The sequence below is a fragment of the Gobio gobio genome (assembly GCF_949357685.1).
Source record: "Gobio gobio genome assembly, chromosome: 13".
Lineage (NCBI taxonomy): Eukaryota > Metazoa > Chordata > Actinopteri > Cypriniformes > Gobionidae > Gobio > Gobio gobio.
In genome coordinates this window covers 53,122,275-53,146,605 of record NC_137106.1, presented here as the reverse complement: position 1 = coordinate 53,146,605, position 24,331 = coordinate 53,122,275, and the positions used below count along the sequence as shown (strand labels likewise).

Sequence of the window (24,331 nt, the reverse complement as noted above, 5' to 3'; positions counted from 1 at the left end):
TTTTGCTCTCTAGTGGTTAATAAACAGAACTGCATGGTCTCATGGAAGAACATTGCAGCCGGAACTACTTCTTTCTGTTTATGTCTATGGCGAGTCACGCAGGGACTGTGCTCCTCCGCAGCGGCTCCTACCAGACCGGTGTGAAATAGTCCCAATATAAACACGCATTATAAGTGTACCATAATGATTCAGGGTCAGACAAAAACACGGTTTGGAAAATGGATTCATGTTGTACATTCTCATATAGTTTTGAACACCAAAAAAGTTCAAAAAGTTTTGCTTTATGTGAAATATGTGCAAAAACTTTAAAGATAAGCACATTTTACTTGTTTTTTTTCCAGTATTGGTTGGTTATTTTCCCGCTCTTTCTACAACACGATGGCTGTGCTTAAAATGTATTTTTAAACGGCAATAGCATAGTATTATATTTTGAATTGTGGTATTGTAATTACAGGTAAGAAATAAAAGAGTACATACAGTCAAACCAAAATGTATTCAGACACTTTTATCGTTTCCTCACATTATCACAGTTTATTCACTATAGTTTATAAAATGGTAATAAAATATGATAATAAAAAACTCAACTATTGTTTAAAAATTACTGTATTGCTTGCTTTAAAAATGAACCCAAAGTATGTTGGAAATTCACATTTATTAATATGTAATAATTAAACAATAAACATAATAATAATGTTCAGCTTTTGATTATTATTGTTGCGTCTGATTTCCAACCCATTCTGGGTTAAAACTACCCAGCAGGGCAAAAATTTGACCCAATCGGTTTTTTTTTTAGAGTATGTGCACCGATAAATCAAAAATGCTCCAATAGTCCATACATTATTTTTGACTTCATGGTGACAACAATAAACAATAAATGTTCAGCGTTTGATTGTTATTGTTGCCTCTGATGTGCCTGATTTTTAATTTCCAACCCATTTTGGGTTCATTATACGCCAGTCGTATATTTGGGTTGAATAAAACTACCCAGCAGGGCAAAAATTTAACCCAAGCGCTGGGTTAATTGTCCATTTTTTTAGAGTATGTGCACATAGTCCATACATTATTTTTTATGGTGACTTTAAGGACATGGTGGGGTCTCTATTAGGCCTAAAAGGCAAGTGGCTTTTGACTGAGTGGATCATAATGTCAAATATGAACTGTCAATCATCTGAGCTCCTGACGATACGTCAGGAATGCGCGGCGGAGGGATCCGTGTTGCGCGCGCAGGCCGCGTCCGCTCCTCCGCCCAGTTTTCCTATGTGATCCGTCTGCGCTGAAAATGGAGTTCGCGTAAAGCAGATCCCCCAAAGTTCCCATGAAGAATCGCAGTCGTTCCTGTGACACTTTTCGTCCCACCCCGAGTCTCCCGTTCAGCTCCAGCCTTCCCGTGTGCGTCGAGGAAGCGTAACGTTAACATTAACGTTAAACTCAAGTTGCCCATGATCGGTTCGTGTGGATTTTCCAAACTCGCGTTCCCTGGGATTTTGGGATTGTCGTCCGACCAGGATGAGGAAGACGCCGATGGTTTCTCCTCAGGATGTGATTTATAATGCAGATGGATCGAAGTGTTGCTTCCGATGCTTCCACACACCGTTCCCGATCTGAATCTCGTGCGCGTTCGCGTTCTGTCAATAATGGCCTTCCGTGGCGATTTCACGGAGAAAATGGAGACATTTGCGCTTTATTTCCCCGCCTTGAGCGCGAGCTCGATGATATTTCCAGGATTTGGATCCCCTTGAGAAAAAATGAGCGAAGAATCAAATCCAAACAACGAGTAAGTGTACACACACACACACACACACACACACACACACACACACACACACACACACACACACAACACTGAATATGTCTATGTATTTCTGCTGCCGAGACACATATTGTGTATGTCTAAACTCATATATAACACATTTATTACCAATGGAACAATACTTTGTTATGGTTATGATCGAAACGAGCTATTGGCAAAATGTCAGTTAGCGTTATTCCATCTCAAATGAAAACACTTGGGCCTATTTGGGAATAAATCCGATGTGGAAGTTATATAATGGATGTGTGACACAGCACGGGTTCCGGGATGTCCGTTTGATCGGTATAGCTGTTTATATCTCCAGCTGTATGTGTTTGTGGTGTGTTTAATGTTATTTAGTGAGTGTGTGATGCCATTAGCGCAGTGTCAGGCCGCGTCTCAAACCCTAGCAAGTCGCCTATCTAGGCAGCGCGTGCACGCTTGACAGGCGCGGGGCGCGCGCGGAGAGTTGAGGGCGCGCGCGCGGGTTTGACACGCGGCCCAGGGAAGCAAGGCGCCATGTTTTCTCAATCATCGCAGTCCTCATTCATAAAAATGTCTGAAACGTGAGACTTGACAACGGACGCGTCGCGACCGATCTGCCGTACATCGTTCGCTGTTTTCACGTTTGTGAACTATTGTTGTGGTAATGTTCCCCTTTGAAGCCCAGCGCGCGAGAGAGACTGAGCTGATCACGTGACCCGCCTCCATTCATAAAGAACCCGCGTGCCCATTCACACACACACACGTCACATCACCACAGATCCGTCAGACGTAGAAATATCTTTACTTTTTATTTATTTCTAGAACCAATTTTATTAATTATTTTTAAGAAATTGATGATTACGAAATATATGATATTTTCAGTCCACTGTCTCAATATATTCAGACTATTTGGTATATTTATGTGTATAAATGTGTATAAGTTTACTTTAATCATTTTGTTATTTTTACAAATTTGTTCAAAATTAATTCGATTAAGATAAATAAGTGATTAAATGTTAAATTAACATATAATACGATGTAAAAAAATTAGGGCTGTTAAAAGATTAATCGCGATTAATCGCATACAGAATAAAAGTTTGTGTTTACATAATATATGTGTGTGTGTGTACTCTGTTAATTATTATTTATATATAAATACACACACAAGCATGTATATATTTAAGAAATATTTGCAAGGTATATACATTTATATAATCTATAATATATATAAATATAAATGTTTTATATATAAAAATAAAACATTTTTCTTAAATATATACATGCTTGTGTGTGTATTTATATATAAATAATAATTAACAGAGTACACACACATATATTATGTAAACACAAACTTTTATTCTGGATGCGATTAATCGCGATTAATCTTTTGACAGCCCTAAAAAATGTAATTAACGATTAATATAAATGAATAAAAATTGGATTTAATTAAATTAATGATGCAATTAACAGTGCATTCTTATAGGGAGTAGAGAAGATGCATAATAAAGGAACTTAATAGAAACTAATGTTAGTTATTTAATTTTATCAATCGGGTGTTTATAAAAGACGGATGTCTTTTAAATTTCAGGATGAGGATGTTCATATTTGGGGGTCCGTGGGATCTAAAAGTCCTGAAATTGACCCTTTTCACATTTCCGGGTTTCTCAGAGTGGAAGTCGTCATAGTTGGGTTAAATATTATAGTTGGGAATGAGAGAATACGTTAAATATTTTTGTTAGGGATGCACCGAAATGAAAATTCTTGGCCGAAACCGAAAACCGAAAAAGAGCAAACCAAGGCCGAAAACCGAAACACCGAAAGAAATTATGCCAATTATTAGTACCATTGTATTTATGGCTATGACTGTGTACTAACTTTACTAAAATCAAGGCATTGCAATTGCATAAATTAATATTCAAGTTTCAAAGAATAAATCAATTACAAATGATGCTAATATTTATTTAGCAAATTGCAACAATGCACAGTATAAAATAAAATTCAAACTAAAATGACCCCACTCATGTGTACATTAAATAATAATGTACAGGCCTACAGAAAGGTTTTAAAATGAAATGTTCTCTCATAAAAACAAAGTGCATTTAGGTCTAGTGCATTTAAATTTTTTCTCTGTAGGACTACAAGAAACAACTATTTTCTCTGTTGGCGTTCAACATAATAGTGTATCAAAACACAGACTGCCATAGCCCATAATAACTGTAGAATAGGGATAGCGGTACACAAAACTGACGGGCATTTTCGGCCAAAAGTTTTCGGTGGCCAAATATTCCGTGCATCTCTAATTTTTGTGTGTGTGTGTGTGTGCCCATTTGCTCAAATAGCTAAATAAAAACGCCACAATATTGATTTCACAACTTTCAAAAAGAGGGAAAAATAGAGTGAGATTGATAACGCCAGTCAAAAGAGAGAAATATGTTATTTTACCATCACTTCCATAGACGCTGTATTAGAAACACCCTCACTGCAGCGCTAACTTGTTTTTTTTATGCAAAAGTAATAAAATACAAAGTAGTAGTGTTATAAATATACATATATTTAAACAAAAACAAAAAGAAAATACAAAAAACGTTGCAGGATTTACGATATTGATGACCTAGACGGTATACGGTAATACGGTATATCGCGATAATGAACATGCATGATATTAGGGTTGGGCGATGTCCCCTAAATTGGCAGTTGACGATGTTTACAGTAAAACATCGTGATGGTCGATGATATCGTCGGGGGGGTAATTAGGTAAATAGGTAGTAATATACTATATCTCTTTACATAAATACTATTTTCTACTTAAAACTATCATTTCGTTATTTTTACTAACCGTTATTGCACGTGAGGGGAAAAAATAGCTTCCTTCCACTTAAGAGTTGAGCTCTTTTTATTTTAATATATCTCTTTACATAAATACTATTTTCTACTTTTAAAAAAATAATTTCGTTATTTTACTAACCCAGTGTTTTGTATGTGAAGCTGTTTGACGTGAATATTACCACAGGAGTGAAGCACAAAGCTTTGTTTAGCCTAGAAAGGAAATAATGGTCAGAGAGCACCTTTTCATTCTGCTTTGCGATCTGGATCTGGGCCGGGTTTCCCAATAACGATGTATCTTAGCTCTAAAGAGCGCATTCTACGAGCTAAGTTACGATCACTCGCAGCAATTCCACGTGCGTTTCCCAAAAATGTACTTAACATGAACGCGCGAAAACGCGCTCTAAGTGCTACTTAAGAGTCGCTGTCCATTTGCCAAGTTCTGAAATATAACCTTATATGGAATCGTTTCCTTGGAACGTTTCACCTAATAATTGTCATCTGATGTGGATTAGCAATCAAAACACGTCTAGGCTATATAAAGCAACTGCCTACAGGCTGAGGCACTGACAAAATGGCAGAACAAAAAAAAAAACACGAAAAGATACATTTCAAAAAGACGAAATAAATATCCTCATTTAATTCAGATGTGTAATTATAATTTTTTAGTTTGTTACCTGCCCTCAAAAAAAAATAAAAAAATCCAGTGATCATAAAGTCAGTTTCCACAAAAATATTAAGCAGCAGAACTGTTTTTTTTTAATCAACATTGATAATAATGAGAATATTAAAATAAAAATAATAATAAAAAAGTGTACAATAAAGTACAATCAAAACCTTATAGTATTATCACAATGCACTTGAATAGAGTTAATGGTGTAATCTGCCCGTTGTCCTGTAGGTGACCTCATAACTCTGTCTTCTTACGATACACTTAGAGCTTTACGATTACTCCAGAGCACTCGTAGATCTACGATCATTTTCAAGTGCTACTTAAGTTACGATGCTTTTGGGAAACAGACCTTAATATTAAGATCATTCGTACGATCGTTTTTACGATCAACTTAGGCTTACGATGCTTTTGGGAAACGCAGCCCTGGTCAATCGATTTTCCGTGAATTTTAACAATAGGCCCAGTCCATTTTATCCCAATGGACATGGACATCTCGTTTCTTTTCCCTAATCTTCACTCACGTCGCCATTTTCGCAGGGGATTATAAACAATTCTTCCTTTCGTTTGCTTATAATTAAGTCTATTATAACTATTCACAATCACATCCTTTACTGTGGTAAAGTATAAAAAACACTGTGGGACGAATACCTTTTTACTTCAAATGTTATTTAACACAGTTTGTTCTTGTTATTAAACTTAGTAAGGCGTGTCAAATTTGGTTTATTTGAATAGCGCATTTCACACACACGCCAGTGATTTTAGTTTCGTTTTCTCTAATATTTAATTTTCTTATATTCTTGAGGTAACCATTATTTATGAAAATCGTTTAGATGTTTTATAGGCGGTGTTGTTTCACTGACAGAAGTGCTGAAATAAACACGCATGCTTATGGATATTTCAGCCTCAAATGATTTCAAAATGTAGGCTATATATATATATCTGGCATAGAATACAGTATTTAAAATAGCATATATGCATTTGTTACATTCTCAATTTAATTTAAAAAAGTTTTTAGTTTAACTAATACTATAGAAGAGGATTAGTGTGTGTCGCACTCACAACAGACTCGCAACGGGGGCGTGGCATCACGATGGACGATGATATTGTTATCGTGAATAATTAGTTCTTACGAATTATTCAGATTTTTAGAATGCATTTTAAGAATACGTTACCCATCAATCGTTTAAAATGAACAACACGTCTAAGAGAGCGCACTGATGTAAACAGGCGGAACGAGTGAAGGAGACGCAGATTCTCTCTCTGACAGCAGAGGGCGCTGACGCAACAGCAGAAATGCAGACGGGAACCCTCGTAAACAAAACACTCATGCAGATTTATGTATTCACTACGGTGCTCCTCTCTAGGGCTGCCACTAACGACTATTTTTATATCGATTAATCTATCGACTAATTTATCGATTAATCTATCGACTAATTTATCGATTAATCTATTGACTAATTTATCAATTAATCTATCGGCTAATTTGTCGATTAATCTATCGACTAATTTATCGATTAATCTATCGACTAATTTATCGATTAATCTATCGACTAATTTATCGATTAATCTATCAGCTAATTTATCGATTAATCTATCGCCTAATTTATCGATTCATCTATCGGCTAATTTATCGATTAATCTATCGGCTAATTTGTCGATTAATCTATCGACTAATTTATCGATTAATCTATCGACTAATTTATCGATTCATCTATCGACTGATTTATCGATTAATCTATCGACTAATTTATCGATTAATCTATCAGCTAATTTATCGATTAATCTATCAGCTAATTTATCGATTAATCTATCGCCTAATTTATCGATTCATCTATCGGCTAATTTATCGATTAATCTATCGGCTAATTTGTCGATTAATCTATCGACTAATTTATCGATTAATCTATCGGCTAATTTATCGATTAATCTATCGACTAATTTGTCGATTAATCTATCGACTAATTTATCGATTCGTCTATCGACTGATTTATCGCTTACTTTATCGGCTAATTTATCGATTAATCTATCGGCTAATTTATCGATTAATCTATCGACTAACTTATCAATTAATTTATCGACTAATTTATAGATTAATCTATCGACTAATTTATCAATTCATCTATCGACTGATTTATCGATTAATCTATCGGCTAATTTATCGATTAATCTATCGGCTAATTTATCGATTAATCTATCGACTAATTTATCGATTCATCTATCGACTAACTTATCAATTAATTTATCGACTAATTTATAGATTAATCTATCGACTAATTTATCAATTCATCTATCGACTGATTTATCGATTAATCTACCGGCTAATTTATCGATTAATCTATCGGCTAATTTATCGATTAATCTATCGACTAATTTATCGATTCATCTATCGACTAACTTATCAATTAATTTATCGACTAATTTATAGATTAATCTATCGACTAATTTATCAATTCATCTATCGACTGATTTATCGATTAATATATCGACTAATTTATCAATTCATCTATCGACTAATTTATCAATTCATCTATCGACTAATTTATTGATTAATCTATCGACTAATTTATCAATTAATCTATCGACTAATTTATCAATTCATCTATCGACTAATTTATCAATTGATCTATCGACTAATTTATCGATTAATCTATCGACTAATTTATCAATTAATCTGTCGACTAATTTATCGATTAATCTATCGGCTAATTTGTCGATTAATCTATTGGCTAATTTATCAATTAATCAATCGACTAATTTATCACAATATTACTTAAAAACATTTACTTTAACTTGCACCGTTGGCCTTAAGTAGTGAATATTGGGTAATTCCTGGTATGCGGTAACATTTTGGCTTCATAAATGTTGGGGGAAAAAAGTACATGATTTTCATGTTTTTAGTGTTCTACCAAAATGGCGACATGTTTAACTAGTCGGAATACATATTGGTCAAGCTCAGGGACTCAAAAAATAACAATTCTGGGTAGATTGATTGTTCAGACACGGGCCGTGAAGGTTTTCCACCCTGGGGACACAGAGTTATCACAACATGTTAATAATGTAAATGTTACGTTTTTCTTGGATTGTATATGTCCCTTATGCCATCATGATATTTTTTTAAATTCTTGAAACAATAACAAAACTATTATTGATGAATAGAATGTCTCGATTATTAAGAACAGGTACTTTTTGTACCCATTTTTGCCAGCAGGATGGCAAATAATAAAAAAAATTGTTCAAAAACATATATTGTATATGCTGTTAATGATCCTCACCTCCCAAAATAAAACATAAGTATGCAAAACATTTAACGTTGCTGTCAAATTATTATTTAAAAATGACTCGCCTAACAGGGTGGAAGACCATAACAATTTTCCGTCATTGTCCTGTATGGTTCGCCATCAGTAATGTGTGGAACTGCACCTATATAACATGGTTTTATATATATAATATTTATATATATGCATATATGTGTTTATAGAATTTGCAATATACACTAAATATGATTTATTCTATTATAATTTCCACCCTGTTAGGTTTATAGATCCAACAAGGTGGAAAATGTTAAGATAAGTTAGCCGTAGCTCTTTGAGGGATCAACATTTAGCTAGCTAACCTTCTACAGAACTTTTATAACTATGTCGGATATGTTTTTACATTTTTTTGACCGGACAAACATTCTTCATAACAGGGTGGAACTTTAAGAGTGGGACTAAAAAGGACTAAGAGCTAAAAAAAAAAAAACGTAGAGGTGAGAGTTGAAGCTTAATTTTGTACGGTTGAATTCCAGCAGGAAAAATAAATGATGTCATTTCCTTGAAAAGTCTCAATGAAATTGTGGTCTTTTTTGGAAGTCGAGAAACACATATTAACAGGGTGGAAGATGACTTCAGGGATGCAGTAAATGAAGACAATTGTAAAAAACAATATGATTTATGTTTATGATAAGAGGTAGTTTAGCCTATTCTATAACATAATCTAAAAATATTTTGAGATTTTTATCATTTCATGGTTTATAGTTCTTGTTGAAGTTGATTACTTTGCACTGAGGACATGATAAAATTGAATGCATATATCAATAAAAAGGTGTGTAAAATACAAAATAGTATTTTTAATATCTGTTTAAGTGATTAAGAAGACCTAAATTTATAATTTAAGCCATTTCTTATAAATATGTGACTCATTTTATAGAAAATATGAGTAAGTACCGAAATTATTCGGCCGAAATTGCACTTTTGGTATTCGGCCGAATAATTTCGGTTGCCGAAATTCGGTTTTCCCTTTTTTTTTTGATCTGTAAATGTCCAAGTCACATTTATGGACTGTTCCTCACCTGCTGTTTCTGAACTCGAAGGCACAGACCATAGGAAACACACATAAGGCCCAAATAAAGGAGTTATTCCCATTAATTAATCGGCAAATCTTCTATGAATGAACATGCACATCTCATTGTGTGAATGAGGGTTAGGGGTAAAGTTTACAGTGCTTTATTAAATGCACAGCCCTACTTAAAATGCAGTTGCAATGCCCTGGTATGTGTAAATCAGTGGCAAAGTCCTCACATTTATATTGTGTACATTTATTGTCCCTGTTCTGCTTAATTTTCTTGGTTAAGTATAAAAAAGAGACACCTATGCAATGTTCTATTTAATAAAGCCAAGTATACATTCATCAAGTTCGTGTTTTTATTAGGGCTGTCAAAAGATTAATCGCGATTAATCGCATACAAAATAAAAGTTTGTGTTTACATAATATATGTGTGTGTACTCTGTTAATTATTATTTATATATAAATACACACACAAGCATGTATATATTTAAGAATTTTTTTTTTATATAAAACATTTATATTTATATATATTATAGATTATATAAATGTATATACATGCAAATATTTCTTAAATATATACATGAATGTGTGTGTATTTATATATAAATAATAATTAACAGAGTACACACACACATATATTATGTAAACACAAACTTTTATTTTGGATGCGATTAATCGCAATTAATCTTTTGACAGCCCTATTTTTTACGTATTTTTACAAAATAATAACTAAAGGCAGTAACAATTTAAACAAGATATATTTCTTGTGAACTAATGTTCAGATTGTCTTTTTAACCATTTGTGCCGAGTTTCCTGCATATAGTCATGTTGATAGTGTGAACATGTTCTGCATTTATTTACCCCAGGTTTTTCTTTTTTCTTTTTTTAAATCGTATTTGAATCAGTGTTAGACCGATATATCGGGCCGATATTTGCGATTTTTACATGTATCTGCATCGGCCGATACAAGGCTGCTGCGTTCGCCAATATTTTTTTCAAGAGATTAAGTTAAGTGCACCTAAGCATTAAATGACTAGGTTGTAAATAGTTTTAAAAGTATAAAAGTTTTAAGTATAGTACAGTCAGTGTGCACTTTATTATGCTGCTTGCTTGTTAATAATGTGTGACAATAGTGTAATTATTTTATTTATGCTTAAATATTTATTTTCAGAATTTAGTTTCACCACTGAACTCTTTTTTTCTTGTTCTACCTCACCTGTTTTTACTATTTGTTAAATATAGTTTTTTTTAGTTCAATAAATGTTCCTTTTTTAAATTGTTATCATCCTGATCATTGTGTCATTTTTATGTTGTAAATTTGAGGGAGCAAAAGCAGTATCGGCTCCAAATATCGGCTCAAGAAAATTGGCAGCTCGTATCGTTACTATATCGGTATCGGCACTAAAAAATCCTAATTTGAATGTGTGGCAACTATAGTTATTAATATGTTGTATGCAACCCTTCAATGTCAAATATGGAGGAGAACGAGTGGCATCTAACTCAAAATAACTGCTTTCAACAGATCAATCTTTACTCATTAAATACATTTATGTATAAAAGTCGAAGAACATACATTTGCTGCATCTTTCTTATAATCGTTTGAATATGAAAACACAACAACTATCGACTAAAGCCCTGACAGGGCATTATCAAAAAGTGAAATGAAAATAAATAAATAGAATGACAAAAAAAAAAAATCTATATATTTAAAAAAATTGTCCCATAGTGTTCAATGGCTGACTGTAGAAGGTGATTTCATATAATAATGTAAATGTTTATGTCCACATTATAATGGGTTCATAAGCTACTAGTCATAAAATGAACCGATTAGATTGAAACGCATCCAAACTGGATGAAGGGTCCTCAATATTTGGGCCCTTACAAGACCTAATATCATCATGCGTCTGGAGCCCTGCATCCCTACTGGTCCCACTGGGGAAGAAAAGACCACTACAGCTTCTGTTTCATGCCACCTAACAATCATGCTTGTTGTTTATTGTAGACTAGACTTTTCTCTCCTTCGTAGTGTAATATCTGCTCTACAAACAGGTCCTCTAGATGTTTGCGCTCCTTTTCCGGTTATAATCCCCAGGATTAGTGTTAGACCGATATATCGGCCGATATTTGTTATTTTTACGTGTATCGGCCGATATAAGGCTGCAGCGTTCGCCGATATTTTTCCCCCTGCATTATTTCCAGACAGGCGTCCACAGGGCAGCTCTCACCATCTTCAGACTCTCTCGCTCTCCCTCGCGCATTTTAATCAAAATCAATTGAGAATTGACACAATGGTAAAAGGTGGAAAGTTTCACGTTGAGCATTGGGAGATTTTTTTCCTGAATTACCGCTGGTGTTGCTCTACAAGAGATTAAATTCAGTGCACCTACACTTTAAAAAATGCTGGGTTAAAAATAACCCAAGTTGGGGTGAAAATGGACTAACCCAGCGATTGACCTATCGGTAAGCCCCGCCCCCCTTAGCTACTGTTGCTAACTCGGACAAACAAACGGAGTTGCTATATCTTACAATGACAGCGATCAGTGTGCAAACCTTATCCCAAGATTGTAGCATATATCCCGTCCGAATGATGGCAAAACTTTACGGATGGTTTATGAAGTTTATTACATCGTTTTTCACTCAAACAAATCATCTGAGGCTTTCGATGGGAGGGGCTTACCGATAGGGCAATGGGTTGTTTTAAACCAGCAATTGGGTTGTTTTAAGCAAACATTTAACCTAACCGCTGGGTCAAAACAACCCAATTGCTGGGTTAGTCCATATTCAACACAACTTGGGTTATTTTTAACTCAGCATTTTTTAGAGTGTAACCATTAAATGACTAGGTTGTAAATATTTTTAAATGAAGTATAGTGCAGTCAGTGTGCACTTTATTATGATGCTCGCTTGTTGACACTGTGTGCAATAGTGTAATTATTTTATTTATGCTTAAATATTTATTTTCACCACTGAACTCTTTTTTTTCTTGTTCTACCTCACCTGTTTTTACTATTTGTTAAATATTGTTTTTTTTAGTTCAATAAATGTTCCTTTTTTAAATTGTAAATTTTAAATTGTTATCATCCTGATCATTGTGTCATTTTTATGTTGTAAATTGAGGGAGCAAAAGCAGTATCGGCTCCAAATATCGGCTCAAGAAAATCGGCAGCTCGTATCGCTCATCGGCTAAGGCTGATGGAAAAAAATCGGCATCGGCACTAAAAAATCCATATCGATTCTCCTCATTGTTGTCACTACTAGAGCAAGCTCCTGATTGGTTAACGCGGCGCGAAATATCCGGCAAAGTTCAGATTTTTCAACTTGAGCGATTCGCGCGAATCACGCGTTCAAAACGCTCAATTCGTGTCCTTCGCGACACCTCAATCGCGCAAATCTCGCCCTCAATCGCGCGAATCGCGCCGCAGAATGCCATTTCGCGTCTCTGCATTGACTTAACATGTAAATCACTTGCGCGAATCGCAAATCGCACCATTAGTGTAACCATTAAATGACGAGGTTGTAAATAGTTTTAAATGCAGTATAGTGCAGTCAGTGTGCACTTTATTATGATGCTTGCTTGTTGATACTGTGTGCAATAGTGTCATTATTTTATTAATGCTTAAATATTTATTTTCAGAATTTATTTTCACCACTGAACTCTTTTTTTCGGTATCGGCATCGGCACTAAAAAATCCATATCGGTCGACCCCTAGCCAGGATATGCCTGTAGTGTGTGTCCTGCGCTGCAGCTGTAATGTGTGTGTGTGTGTGTGTGTGTGCTCTTGTGTGTCAGTGAGAGTTTGGCGTGTGTGAGAGCAGTGGTCATGACTCGGGATGACTCCAGCGGCGGATGGCTTCCTCTGGGCGGAGGCGGCCTCAGCTGCGTCTCCATCCTCAAGGCCAGCCGGGCGGAGGCGGACGGCACCACCCACTTCCTCATCCACGGAGAGCGGCTCAAAGACAAATCGGTAACGCCACCGCACTCACAGCGAGGGTTTGGAGGCGCTCCTGGGCCTGGACCACGATTAACTAACTCAGGGTTACAGGATTAGTTTCCTGTTGACACAACCAAACCAATCCATTCAGGCTTTGTTGGTCCCATGATGATCACTTTAGTGTTCAGTTCAGCTGTGACATCAGTAGTGAACAGCCAATCACACGCTGTGAGATTGACTTCTCTCTTCTGCAGAATATTACATGAGTGAGAAAATGTTAAGATTTTAACCCTCTGGTGCTCTTCGGTTGCATTGGTCGTCTTCCGGGTCATAAGCGACCGGACAGTTAAAAATTAAACTTCCTCCACCCCAGTAAAACCAATGCAATTTATTTTTCTTCAATAATATTTTTTCTTTTTAATTTTGTATTTTGAGATGATTTGATGGTATTTTATTATATTTATGCAATAATTATGGTCTATTTTTGCCATTGTTTGTAATTTTTTTTATTTTTTTTTATTGCAGTATTTCAGGTTAAAATAGAGACTAAGCTATGGGATCAGTTTCCCGCCAAATTTATTGCAGTCACGCATAAAAAAATAATAAGCATGAATCAATTTTAAAAGCACATGTGAAAATATAACGCACAAAACTGAAAAATCAATGAAAAGTTAACCAGAATCACAAACAACGCAGTCATGGAAATAAAAATAATAAGCGCAAATCAAATATTTAAACAAGTTTAAAATTATATTGCTCAAAACTGAATCATGAATTCAAAATTATCCAAATCGCTCACAAAATCATGTTTTCTGCTCTTATTTTAATTTTTTGCATGTCCGTGCTCTTTTCTCCTTTGCTCTTGTTTCCACATTCTGTGCTTGCGGTTTCAAATGTTGCAGTTCAAGTTTCATGTAAATTAGGGGCGGGTCTTAGCATCACCATTGGTCCATTAGTTTTAGATTGACAGCTCATCCTCAAGCCAATCAATTGAAGAGAGAAGTTGACGTCACTCCAATGCGACTCATGCCGCAGTTCAGCCAGCCGCTGTTGAGCTATATACGAGTATAACGTGTTCTATATCTGCAAGGAAATACATTATTGTATTGTTATAAATATAATCTTAGGACTCTCTCCTTTTGTATGATAGACGTTTTAGGGGGGTTTCCTCACAATTAAAGCAGTAAAATGAACATGATCACGACTGGGTGCTTAAAGCTTGGCTGTGAGCGAAACGCTTTCACTATCCGTGCGTTACTATGCACGGATGGGCTTTTATTTTATCCGCAACCTTATCACAAAATCCGTCGGCCCCAACGTTTTTTGACCAATGTTCAAAGCTGCACCCGCCCGCCATCCGCTGATTGTAGCTAAAGCCTTGTTGGGCGATGCAAGGCGATGCTGACGCCAGCAATCGTAATGCAAGGGACTGGCCTACATTAAACCTTTAACTAAAATAGTTATTGAGCTGTTTACACAGTCATATACAATAAAAGAGCCTGCACAGCGACAGGAAAGGAAAATAACGCAAAAAACCTGCCTACCATAGCCTATTAGAGCATTTGACTGAAGGAGCTCATGCACCGCTCACTGGTAAAACGACATGCGCTCAAATCCCGCTCCAACATGACATTTCTCTGTACTGTAGCCTACTTTACTTGTTTTAGTTTCATATGTTTAAATATTATAATGTTATTTTTTTCATTTCATTTAGCCTACGTTGATTATGAAATATTATTATGATATATGTGAGAAAACATGGGGGACAGAAATGATTTCGTTTTGTATAAATTGTTTCTTCATTTTAATCAACGTTTTGTCAACCAATTTCGAGGATTTAATAAATAATAAGCAAATATAGCAGACAATGGCATGGAGGCACCAGCGCAGCACGAACGGCTTAAATTAACAGCTAGGAAAAAAAACTTTAGCTGGGGGCAGCCCTAGCTATACATTTCATATATATATAGGAAATATTACTGCTCAGGCATTCTGTATGCACACCGCAACGGTCACAATATGACCTCATGTATGTTTTAAAAACATAATTCAACATATAAATATTAAGACTTTTTTTAATGGCCACGTAAAGTGTAGGGGAGCAGAACCTAATGCGGGGTTAGTTGTAACGCGCATGTTTTAACCCTTTCCACACATACCAGAATTACAAAACTTAGTGTATTTACTAGTTGCAACTTGCCATATCAACATTATTTAGAGAAAAAATAGCGCCAAAATTAAAACATCTCTGGAAGATATTACTGAACATGTTTTTAACCATAGCAAAAGTACATTTCTTACTTAAGTTTAGTTTTCATCTCTGTTTTTTTGTGTTTATTTAAAATAAGACAAATCCGATATTATTTTAATCTTATATCTGTTATTTAACAGTTGCTATTGTTCTTTAATGCTGATCTAACCAGCAGAAGACACGAGCCACGGTTTACATCCCAGTTGCAGATGGGGTGTGTGTTAACACTGCGTTACAATCAGCCCCTATTAGAAATATGCCATATATTATATACTTTTATGAATTATTTTGAGAATGAGAAAAGGGTGAATAATGTCTGAGAGTTAATGTTCAGAAATTATTCATTATTATTGTTTTGAATTATGCTGTATAGCTGTATTTAGAGATGTGTTTATAGTCAAACTCAAAAATGCGTATATTTTTAATGATTAAAAAATGCCATTATTTTATTTTAAAAAGTTAATAATTGTATTTTGTTGACAAAATATTTTAGTTTGTCTTGTATATTTTTTTGATCATGTAACATTTTAAGAAGTTATTTGGTCATGTTACATTGTGCCCCACCTATGGGGCATGTTGTCACATTTCACTTCCATTCTTTCGGGGGAAAATCAAGAAAAAAGTAAACACTGTATTAATGAAACAAAACCACATAATTGTACTAGACATGTGTGCAATTAATGTGGGGAAAAAATAAATAGCCTACTCTGAACCCCAAGTGGATTTACACAAACTGGGAAAGTCGAAAAGCGTTAGGTTGTGCCCGCTCTCCCCAACAAATAAATTACTAAATGCTAAAAATAAATACATGTAAATTAACTCAAATTTGCAGCACCTCCACTTCCCGTGCTGCTAGCCTATATTGGCTATGAATAGCCTATATTGTACCCCAGAATATCAGCAGGGAACCGATCGGCGCACAGGGACAAAAATAAATAGACACCATAAATAAAACGCACATCGGCAAACCTGACGTTACCTGAATGTTACTGTACAATTTTATCATTGTAATAAACGCAATTTGGCACATCATTTCAACATCCTGCTATTTATCCTACTACCAATTAATGCCTATTCCAAAAAGAATAAAATAACAAGTCATTCACATTATAGGCTAATTAACTCTACGCACTGTCATGTCAGGGTGACTACTAGGACGAGCCTGAAGAAATTAAACCGTTATTTTGACTGCATGGGAAGAGAGCGCGTCTTCGCCTAACAATCAATAAACAATGGAGCCTTGATATTAAAGAAAAAACAGACTCTATTCGTTCTCTGAAATTCGCTGAAAGTCCACCGCACAACTGTGCAACGCATGTTCACATTTTTAATTGTCCATAACAACTCCAAAACTTGCCTGCTTGCCTTGCACGTCTAATTAATGGGCAAAGTTTTCCGACTATATTTTCGTTTTCTGCTGTGGATGTTATTGAATTTGTATAAGTTTAGCTCTTGCGTTCTCTCTTTTAAATGCCTATTCCCTGAGTGACTACAATGACTGGCTGTTTTAAGATATAACTAATATCGAAACAAAACCCAGGCAGTGTACGGGCTCCCTTGCAGGTTTGCTTAGTGGCCTACCAGGCGCTGCAACAATATTTAACAATGTAGGCCTATGTTTTTTTTTTATAATTAATTTGAATGGTTGAACCACCCGCCCGAATTTAAAATATTAAAATATCATTTTTCGTCACGTCATCCGCCCGATCCGCGGAGTCCGCGGCTGTAACCACCCACCGCGCATCTCTAAGGCCCACTGTTTGTTCAAGGAAATATATTTGTTTACAATCATGAATATATTAAATATATCAATTTACACAATCAACATTTTAGAGGGGTTAATCATGACCCCAAATAGTTGGTTAGTGCCACTCTCATTCCAAAGAAATATTTTTCACAGCCAGTGGTGGAATGTAACCACATATGAATAATAAACATTATCGCATCTATAAAACACGTCAAAACTCGATGAAGCACAATGAGAACACGTATGTTTAAATATTATAATTTTTTTTATTTATTTAATCTATGTTGATTATGAAAGTGAACAGGATAAGATGCGCAATGTGTCAGAAGACATGGGGGACAGAACTGATTTTGACACAACTTTTTTTTGACAAAACAAGTTTTGTTTTGTTGAAAGCCTTTCTTTTCAGTGAATTTCGTTTTAAATAAATTGTATCTTAATTTTAATCAATGTTTTATCAACCATTTGCCTGGATTTAATAAACAATAAGCAAATATAGCAGAGTAAGCCGACAATGACAGGCGCCAGCGCTGTGTGAACAACGACTTAAATGAATGAATAGTAGGGCTGCTCGATTATGGAAAAAATCATAATCACGATTATTTTGGTCAATATTGAAATCACGATTATGTAACGATTATTTCACATGACTTTGGGAATGTGTTGTATTTATTAAAAATACACCTTTCAACAATTCAATTGAAATTGTAACATTTGTTGTACTTTTTGAACTATTAAAATAAATAATATAACATATATTCGAATCAAAGTATAAAAGTATTCACGTAAAAATGATAACCACAAATAAATAAGATCAACAATATGGTTCGGCTATGCTTTTCATGTACGTCTAACATTAGTTTTCAGGTACAGAAATGTATCAAATGTAAAATAACATTGCATATTTGAGTGCATAAATTAAAGATTAATCCTATTAAATTTACAAAAGCTATTCAATCAAGAGCGGTGAGTGATGTCCTTGTCTTTTGTTGTTTGACATTAAACAGACAGCAGTAAAGGCTACTGCCCCTTTAAGACCTCGCGTCTTCTTTATCGACTGTATAAAGTTCACTTAAGGCATATACAGACTATGTCTGCTAAGATACTCATCAAGATGGACATGTTGACATACGTTTTGTGTGAGTTTGTCCGTTTAAGAGCAAGACTTGAAAGAGAACTCAATATTTGCGCGCTGAGAGACGTGTGCGCGCTCTCGGATGAGCGCACAGAGACACATTTTCTCACAGCGCGCGCGGCTTCTCATTCTAAACCTAAACCCTAAAGCACTAAACCCGGGTGACGACGGTGAAAACGACTGGTCATATTCGAAAATATGGCAGCACTCGCAATCTCGCATGCATTGAACAAAGTTTACAAAGAGAGAATTATTTGAAAAATATGAAGGAAAAAAAGGACATTTACACGGCACCCCTGCTCTCGTCAGTTTTTGTTTCTTTATTAGATTGTCATAGGTCACTCTGTTTAATTTTCAAGTGGTTAAACAAATTCGTGATGTTCCCTTGCGTTGCAGCCACTACCATGTAACAAATCTTAGCATGTTTCTGCTCGTCGTCTGATTCCTCGAAGCCAAACTGTTCCCAGACAACGGAGTTGGTTTTGCCTTTTTTGCTCCCCAAACGCTGCTGTAACTGCCCTCCTTCTGCCATCTTTACTCGCGCCGAGTTTTTAAATTCCAGCGGATGAAATGCACACGAGACTCACGAACTGAGAGAGATTTGTGGGTTCGGGAGGGGCGGATGTGCGCGTGCGCGTTTCATTCAGAACGCAAGACAAAATAATCGTTTTTTCTCGATTGTACTATTTTGGTGATCGTTGGGAGGCAAAATCGAAATCGAAATCGAAATTCGATTAATTGCACAGCCCTAATGAATAGGCTACTAGAATTTTTATTTTATTTTTATTTTTTAGTTGGGGGCAGTCCTAGCTATTTCAGATAGCCTATATTCGAACCAGCGCATGTCACAAAGGGCTTTCTGGGTTGAGGGTGCTGCGAGCGGAATGAGCTTCAGAAATTAAATAAATCTTCAGAAAGTCGCTCTGGAGGAAAATTACCGCTCTTTCTACGCAAACTGGGCCACAGATGGTAAGCACAATTACATTAACCCAAAACTAAATTAATTAAACTTTTTAAAATTATTAGAATAGACATTAATAGAATAAATTGTCATGCAAGTAGGCTACTTTTCAAATCAGGTACTCTTTTACTTAAGTAGGGTTGTCATTGTGGTACTTCTACTTTTACTAAAGTCAATATGTCTCTGGTTATTTGTAGCCTATTACTTCCACCACTGGTGATAGCGAACGCATTATAGCTCAACAGGCTGCAGTAAGTGTAAGTCAAGCGTCAGTAAGTGATAATGTTAATTTTACTGCTTTAATTTTTCCTAGCTGTTAATTTAAGCCGTTCGTGCTGCGCTGGTGCCTCCATGCCATTGTCTGCTATATTTGCTTATTATTTATTAAATCCTCGAAATTGGTTGACAAAACGTTGATTAAAATGAAGAAACAATTTATACAAAACGAAATCATTTCTGTCCCCCATGTTTTCTCACATATATCATAATAATATTTCATAATCAACGTAGGCTAAATGAAATGAAAAAAATAACATTATAATATTTAAACATATGAAACTAAAACAAGTAAAGTAGGCTACAGTACAGAGAAATGTCATGTTGGAGCGGGATTTGAGCGCATGTCGTTTTACCAGTGAGCGGTGCATGAGCTCCTTCAGTCAAATGCTCTAATAGGCTATGGTAGGCAGGTTTTTTGCGTTATTTTCCTTTCCTGTCGCTGTGCAGGCTCTTTTATTGTATATGACTGTGTAAACAGCTCAATAACTATTTTAGTTAAAGGTTTAATGTAGGCCAGTCCCTTGCATTACGATTGCTGGCGTCAGCATCGCCTTGCATCGCCCAACAAGGCTTTAGCTACAATCAGCGGATGGCGGGCGGGTGCAGCTTTGAACATTGGTCAAAAAACGTTGGGGCCGACGGATTTTGTGATAAGGTTGCGGATAAAATAAAAGCCCATCCGTGCATAGTAACGCACGGATAGTGAAAGCGTTTCGCTCACAGCCAAGCTTTAAGCACCCAGTCGTGATCATGTTCATTTTACTGCTTTAATTGTGAGGAAACCCCCCTAAAACGTCTATCATACAAAAGGAGAGAGTCCTAAGATTATATTTATAACAATACAATAATGTATTTCCTTGCAGATATAGAACACGTTATACTCGTATATAGCTCAACAGCGGCTGGCTGAACTGCGGCATGAGTCGCATTGGAGTGACGTCAACTTCTCTCTTCAATTGATTGGCTTGAGGATGAGCTGTCAATCTAAAACTAATGGACCAATGGTGATGCTAAGACCCGCCCCTAATTTACATGAAACTTGAACTGCAACATTTGAAACCGCAAGCACAGAATGTGGAAACAAGAGCAAAGGAGAAAAGAGCACGGACATGCAAAAAATTAAAATAAGAGCAGAAAACATGATTTTGTGAGCGATTTGGATAATTTTGAATTCATGATTCAGTTTTGAGCAATATAATTTTAAACTTGTTTAAATATTTGATTTGCGCTTATTATTTTTATTTCCATGACTGCGTTGTTTGTGATTCTGGTTAATTTTGCATTGATTTTTCAGTTTTGTGCGTTATATTTTCACATGTGCTTTTAAATTTTTGATTCATGCTTATTATTTTTTTATGCGTGACTGCAATAAATTTGGCGGGAAACTGATCCCATACTAGGCCTTCAAAATAATTTTATTGAAGGCAGATTAGCCCCTCTTTTGGAATTATTTAAGAAATCCTGCAACCATGTGTGTAACCACTAGAGGTCTCTATGGAGAGGCTTGAGAATTCACTAGTTCTCTTTTGAACACATTTAATGACATTTTTTTTGGATGGATTTGAATATATATTTAAAAAAATCTCAAAGACTATTTATTATGACGTTTTAGATATTTTTTGTTTTTTTGTTAGAAATATAGATTTTTTTGTGTTTTTACAGATTTCTCATTCATTTCCAATGGGGGTCATTTTTGACCGAAGAGCACAAGTGGGAGTATTTTTTTTTTTTTGACCAATTAGCATGTTCGAATCATGACCCCAATGTTTTTGTGTTTACATATCTAATGCTAGAAAAGTCACCAAGTTTCATATTCCGAAGAAGCTGTGATTTTTTAAATTTCAAAACAGAAGATTTTCCGGTCAGAAATGACTGAAGAGCACCAGAGGCGTAAACAAATTTACACAGCAAGAAGAAAAGAGTTGTCTATGAAAGAGGACTTATACGTCAATGCAAGTCAAAGTGATGAAGTTAGTTTAATTGATATAGAGAGAGCTGGACATTTAAGCTCACGTGTAGTCATTATAGCATTATTTATTGATTTTAAAGCATATTAGCTTTATATAGGCTATTAATATTATTTCTAACAAAGTGCCTATTAATGATTGATTAACTAAAATGATACATGTGTAATTGATTAAGGGTATAATAATTACATAAACGATATCGAAATAATTAAGGCCAAGCACTGAAGGCTCATATCGAAATCGTTGGCGTTCTTCTTATTATTATTATTCCGCTCTTTACTCTATGGCATCCCATAGAACCGCTTGCGGGAAAGTTATGAAATTTGGCACACAGATAGAGGACAGTCTACACATTCACCATAGCGAATTTGGAGTCTCTAACTCAATCCCTCTAGCGCCACCACCTGTCCAAAGTTGCACTCATGTTTGTGCTAATAACTTTTGAACCCTAAGGGATAGAGACACAATTCCCTTTTCCTTTGCACTCGACTGCAATCACCATTTTGAATGAACTGAAAAACCTACTTTTTCGAAGTCCTCCTAGGCCGTTGCTCTGATTTTCACGAAAATTGAACCAGATCATCTTCAGACCATGCCGACAAAAAGTTATGGAATTCAAGTTGATCCATACAACCGTTCTCAAACAAAGCGCAAACAAATTTAACATAGCGGTTGCAAAAATACGCTTAAGGCTGTATCTCCGCAACGCTTTATCATATTCAAACCAAACTTGGTACAGTCATCACAAGCATGACCTGAGGCAACATGCAGCGTTTCGGCGCAGCGCCACCTACTGGTCCGGAGATACGAAAAATGGCTGTTTGCTTATAACTTCTGAACCGTTTGTTCCAAAAATCATAAAAGATTCGGGACGTCATGCCAAGTCGTCTGATATCCAATTTTACCATGTCTGCCATTTTAGCTGTCGGCCATTTTGAATGATGCTAAAATGGTGTATTTTATGAACACATGAACGGATTGTTATGAAACTCGGTATGGGTCATCACCACGATGCCCTGAAGGAGCCTGAGAAGTTTCGAAACAGCGCCATCTAGTGGAGTTTTTTTTCTTCAAACGCGTATAACTTTGGGTGTGGTTGACTTATTTTCATGGGGGTAACGTTTTTTGACTCCTGAATCCTTGCCGAGTCCAACGATACCAGACTTTCAGGTTTCAGCATATGGTTTGTGCAGCTTTGTAATTTAGCGCTTTAAAAACGTTAGCTGATATCTTCAAAACCGCTAGTCCGATCGAGACAAAACCACCGTCAGAAGTTCGGAAACATAGGTCAATAGCTGAACGCTTATATATTCTTAACGCTTTAATATTCTACTGTATATTTTTAGTTTTATTCACTAAAACTAAACATTAATATTTTCCATGTTTATTTCAGTTTAGTTTTTTAGTACATCAAGTTAAACACAAAAATATTGTCTTGGCAACAACATGAGATAAAATATTATTTTCTTTTAATTTATTTTATTTCCAGTAATGTTTCTTATGGTTTTAGTTATAATAATCCTGACTTGTCTTATTTTACCATCTCGTCTTTATTAATATTCTGAAGTACTTTTATTTTCATATTTTCCGCCTTATTCACTAAAAGTAAAAATGTATATTTTTTGCGTTTTTATTAGTTTTTTTATTCATGTTCATTTCAGTTTAGTCTTTGTATTTTAGTTCATCAAGTTGAAAAAAAAATGAAAATAAAAAAATGGTCTTGGCGAATAATTCAATAACACAATTTTATCTTTTCTTTTAATTTATTTTATTCTCAATAATGTTTTTTTTATTATTTTAGTTTTAGCTATAGTAATCCTGACTTGTCTTATTTTACCATCTCGTCTTTATTAATATTTTGAAGTACTTTTATTTTCATATTTTCCGTTTTATTCACTAAAACTAAACAAAAATATTTTTGTGTTTTTGCCATTTTTATTCATTTTTTATTTTAGTTTTTAGCATGTTTAGTTTTAGTTTTTTAGTACAGCAAGTTGAAAAAGATGAAAATAAAAGAAAAATATGGTCTTGGCAACTAATTAAATATATTTTTTTCTTTTTAATTTCTTTCATTTCTTTTAATGTTAGTTTTATTTTCATATTTTCTGTTTTATTCACTAAAACTAAACATTTATACTTTTTGCGTTTTTGCCATTTTTATTAGTTTTTAGTTTTAGTTTTTATTCAAGGTTTTTTTTTCAGTTTAGTTTTTTTTTTAAAGAAAAAATATGGTCTTGGCGAATAATTCAATAACATCAGTTAAAACAGTTTTTTTTGTATATTTTCTGTTTTCATTTTTTTTAGTTGAAGTAGTAATTAATTTTGTGTTCGTTTATTTTTGTTTATTTAGTTTTTATAGTACGTTGTTAAACTAAATGAAATTGAGAAATGTTGCCCTGGCCTTGTTTTTTAAGAATATTTTATTTCAAATGTTTTTGTTTAATAAATCATGTGTTTTTCTGA

The 24,331-nt window shown here is 35.0% G+C and overlaps 1 protein-coding gene across 2 annotated transcripts in view; it reads left to right on the top strand.

Moving 5' to 3' along the window:
• Positions 1 to 1,259: 1,259 nt before the first annotated feature.
• spred1 (sprouty related EVH1 domain containing 1) overlaps positions 1,260 to 24,331 on the top strand; it is a 53,833-nt gene continuing 30,761 nt past the window's right edge. Inside the window, exons 1-2 of one of the 2 annotated variants that reach the window (XM_079833481.1) lie at positions 1,260 to 1,774; positions 13,387 to 13,561. In XM_079833481.1, the coding sequence (XP_079689607.1) occupies positions 1,746 to 1,774; positions 13,387 to 13,561 (204 nt within the window). In that variant the 5' untranslated portion in view covers positions 1,260 to 1,745. The remainder of the gene's footprint in view (positions 1,775 to 13,386; positions 13,562 to 24,331) is intronic. The other variant, XM_079833482.1, reaches the window with a different exon arrangement.